Raw genomic sequence first — 3,986 nt, 5'->3', positions numbered from 1 at the left:
TTTTTTTTTTTGAACAAAATCAAAGTGATTACTCGCTTGTTCAATCTTTTAATAGACCTCTTAAGGAAAATTATCTCCCAAACAAGAAAAATAAATAAATGAATAACGAAGACAAAGAAAACGTGGCGCATACTAGGCCACTTAACGTCACACGCGTTACAACCGCCGTGCTGTGCCGACAGTGGCGGTGTATTTCCCTTGCAATATTCTCATTCTAAGTATTAAATTCTTATCCGGGCATTCTTAACGTGGAATATTTCTCAAGACATTTTTGCAGAAATTCCCCATCTTCCTTCTCTTACTTTTAAAAGTCTGGGATTTGATAGGCCCCATGGATAAGAACTTCCCTTACTTTGACTGTGCAATTTGATAGGCCCCATGGATTAGACCGTCGAAGAAGAAAGAAACATGTCGTACCAGATGCTTCTATATATGGGTGAATTCTTAGTTTATGATGAAAAAAAAAAGAATTCTACAACGAGGGTGGTTCTTGGAGTGTTTTCTACAAATGGGGTGCGAGCTCACTGAGCTCGCACTAACTACCGCCAAGACCCCATTTCGAAAAAAAAAGGACAAAACTGAGTGGGAGAAGCAGAACGCAATATCGAAACATAGCTGTCGAACAGCAAAACAAAGAATTCGGAATTGTCGAATAGCAAAACAAAGAAAACAGAGCTGGTTTCTGCACATCGAAGCATCCAAAGACCGGAGCATCCAAAGACTGGTTCCGCGAGTGCCGCTTCCCAAAGTTTGCCAGCATTGTCGTCCCATTGCGACTCTCAAACAGCATAAAGGTTAGGTTTTTCCACTTGCAATGCCTCACTTATAGCATTTTAAGTTTAATTAATACTTGAATACTTGAATCCAAGGGCAAGTTCAGATTTGTTGTGAAATTTGGGTTTAAATTTGATGTGGGTTGTGCTTATTTTTGCAATTTTTATGATGGATTTGAGGATATACGTTATATTTTTTGAATTCGGACAATTTTTCTGTTTCCAATTTGTTGCAGATTTGAGGATATACGTTATTGACCGCGATTTATAGGTCAAAATTGGATACAGCTGACTTTTTGGGTTTTACTTATGTATAACTCATAGAATTTAATCGATGCAGATATTTGCTTGAGATTATGGCCGACACTCCTATCCCTGCAGGCCTACATCTAGGACCATACGTGCACGACATTATATCGGCGGGAACTGCACACCGGGCACATTCCATTTTTCACGGACATATTGAGGGCAATCAGTTAGATGTCAAATGGTGTGACAGAGGATTTTGGGAGCATACGCCTATTCCTGATCGGGTTTGTCGTTATATTGTCTTGGTTGGATTTGAGGGGGTGCTAGAGAGTGGATATCAGATGATTGATCACTCTTTGATCACAAGTTTAGTGGAGAGATGGCGGTCCGAGACACATACATTCCATTTACTGGTTGGAGAGGCTACCGTGACATTACAGGATGTAGAGGTGTTGTGGGGGTTGCACATCGATGGTCCACCGGTTATAGGGGTAGACACATACCGCAGCATTCAGGAGTGGGGAGCCATTTGTGAGGAGCTCATTGGATTTTCTCCTGCAGTTGGATACTTTGATGAACAGAGGCTAAAATTGGGATGTTTAGCAAGAGTCTTGGATACAGAGTTGCCACCCGATGCTTCAGATGCCGAATGTAGGCAGCGTGCGAGCATCTACCTCTTACTGATATTAGGTGGACATTTATTGTCCGATAAGTCCGGCAACAAAGTCCCTTTGTTGTATCTTCCATTACTGCGGGACTTGAAAACTGTTGGACAATATAGTTGGGGTAGTGCGCGTTTGGCGACTCTCTATCGGTCACTTTGTGATGCCACGCATCCTGCCAAATCGGCTATTGCCGGTCCATTAGTTTTGCTACAGGTACATTGCACCCAATAGGGATTCACATCTTCGATTTTTTGCATTTTATCATTTTACAATTTTAACATTGATTCTAATTTTCTAACAGCTCTGGATTTGGGAACATATATCCACCATGCGTCCGGACCGAATCGCGCCGTTGGAGCATTACCCTGGTCCATATGGAGCTAGGTGCGCGTTTCGCCCTTATTTCGGTTGTTTTAATGACATTTGTTATCGAACCAACTTTAATTTGTTCTAAACAGGTTCCTACTTTATTAAATATAGGTGGAATAATGACTTGGACGTACACAGGGTTGTTAGGCATGTTGTGCCCGCATTCCGAGATCAGTTGACAGGCCTGCGTCCTGAAGAGGTATTGTACATATGTCCGGACAATAGGAATTTTTGACAATCGTGCCAGTAGTCTTTTCTGCCAATTTTTTGTCAATCCAAAGCATAAATTTATCATACTGCATTTTGTGAATGGAAATTGAGTTTGTTGGCAGGGAGTTAACCTCCAATTATAGGGGAGACTCTGCCGAATTTTTTTTAGAAATTCATAAATGCCTTTTAATAATGGTTGACTAGTATTTGATGTGCATGTAATGGCCAAAAGTCCTATTTTTTGTGTAAAATGAGAAAATTATCAAAGAACCTCACCCTTCGATTTACAATTTAGATGTGTTTGATGTGTTTTAAGAGATTGGATACTGTATTTTTGGTATATTACATGTCCGTGGGATGATAGATTTGATAAAACGCTTTTTCAATGCGTGTTTTGGAATTGGCCGAAAAAAATCCGAAAAAATTTGAAAAATTGCAGTTTCTGCAATTAGTACAGAGAAACTGCAGATCCGAGCTCGGATCCTAAGTGCCCAGACGGATCCGACCACGGATCGATTGATCCGAGCGCGGATCGATTCATCCGAGGTCGGATCCAAAAATGCTTCATATAGATCTGAGGGCTCGTCTGTGCTTCCGGCGGTGCGGATCCGAACCATGCCGGATCCGCACCCTTTCAGATGCGAACCGAGCACGGATCCTAAGGATATAGTAGAATCGAAGCCTCGTTTCTGTACTTTTCACAATTTGTCGGGCACTTTTTTTAATCTTTTAATTTACCGCAGACGAGCACTTTTTTCATGAAATTGTTAGAATTGAATATTGGGAAGTTTTATTATTTCTTAATAGAAAAAATGAAACAATTTTGATTTTATATTTTTTTCAGTTCATATGACAGCCATATTCGGAGGACGTTCTCGCTTCTCTTCCTGCATATTGTACTGCAGGTCGGGACATTTGAAGGTCCGTAACGTATCTTATTTGTTGGGATGTAGTTGAGCCGCACCTCCCTCATCGGGTTATGCGGCAGTTTGGGTTTCATCAGTCCCTACCTGATATGAGGTTGACGGATAATCAGGCAGCTCTACATTCTCTAGATCGCCGTGGTAGGGCGAATCAAGACTGGAACACCATGCATAGATAATATATTGATATTTGGACTGAGCGACGTGTTCATGTACAAGATGCCACTGTAATTGAAGATACTACATATCCATCGGATGAGTATGTTCAGTGGTATCGGGAGCGGACGGTGATTTATATTTCAAATTCGAATCGATTTTTCGCTTTCTCAGAGAGCTTTCAGGGTGATAGCGTTAGGGCACAATATCTTGTAAGTTTATTTTCAACCCACTTAGTGGAATCACTTTGAGTTTGCTCACTTTTTAAACTATTTTTTACCACAGTATCTCCTTCTAATTCTTATATTTATTTTTTTAGAGCGATGCCATGTCTCGCATGTATTTCATGGCACAGGACTCTCTTGTAGTTAGTGATGAACAACACAGCAGATATTTTCAGGAGTTGAGGGACTTTGCATCCACATCTTTGCATCATGTAGGAGAGTCACGCCGACTTGCATTTCGCCCTGCCCACGTACCACAGGAGATTCCACTATACCCTGATCCATGTCGTGTTGAGCGAGCTCCTAGAAATACCCAGGGAAGTCAGCATGGCGGTGGACGACGTCGTAGACTCCGATCACCAGAACCCGTCATACAAACTGGATTCCATGGAGGTTCGATGGCTACTGAGGACCAAG

General features: G+C 41.6%; 1 protein-coding gene across 1 annotated transcript; it reads left to right on the top strand.

The window, feature by feature from the left end:
- The first annotated feature begins 247 nt into the window (after positions 1–247).
- On the top strand, positions 248–3,623 carry LOC140038601 (serine/threonine-protein phosphatase 7 long form homolog). The gene is made up of 5 exons (XM_072083984.1): positions 248–794; positions 1,114–1,900; positions 1,989–2,071; positions 2,168–2,255; positions 3,111–3,623. Exons 2-5 carry the CDS (start codon positions 1,130–1,132, stop codon positions 3,117–3,119), a joined length of 951 nt encoding a protein of 316 aa, XP_071940085.1. The 5' UTR covers positions 248–794; positions 1,114–1,129; the 3' UTR covers positions 3,120–3,623.
- The last annotated feature ends 363 nt before the right edge of the window (positions 3,624–3,986 follow it).

The sequence above is a fragment of the Coffea arabica genome, chromosome 3e (assembly GCF_036785885.1).
Source record: "Coffea arabica cultivar ET-39 chromosome 3e, Coffea Arabica ET-39 HiFi, whole genome shotgun sequence".
NCBI lineage: Eukaryota > Viridiplantae > Streptophyta > Magnoliopsida > Gentianales > Rubiaceae > Coffea > Coffea arabica.
Note: the sequence above shows the minus strand (reverse complement) of the source record. Positions and strands in the feature narration are given on the sequence as shown.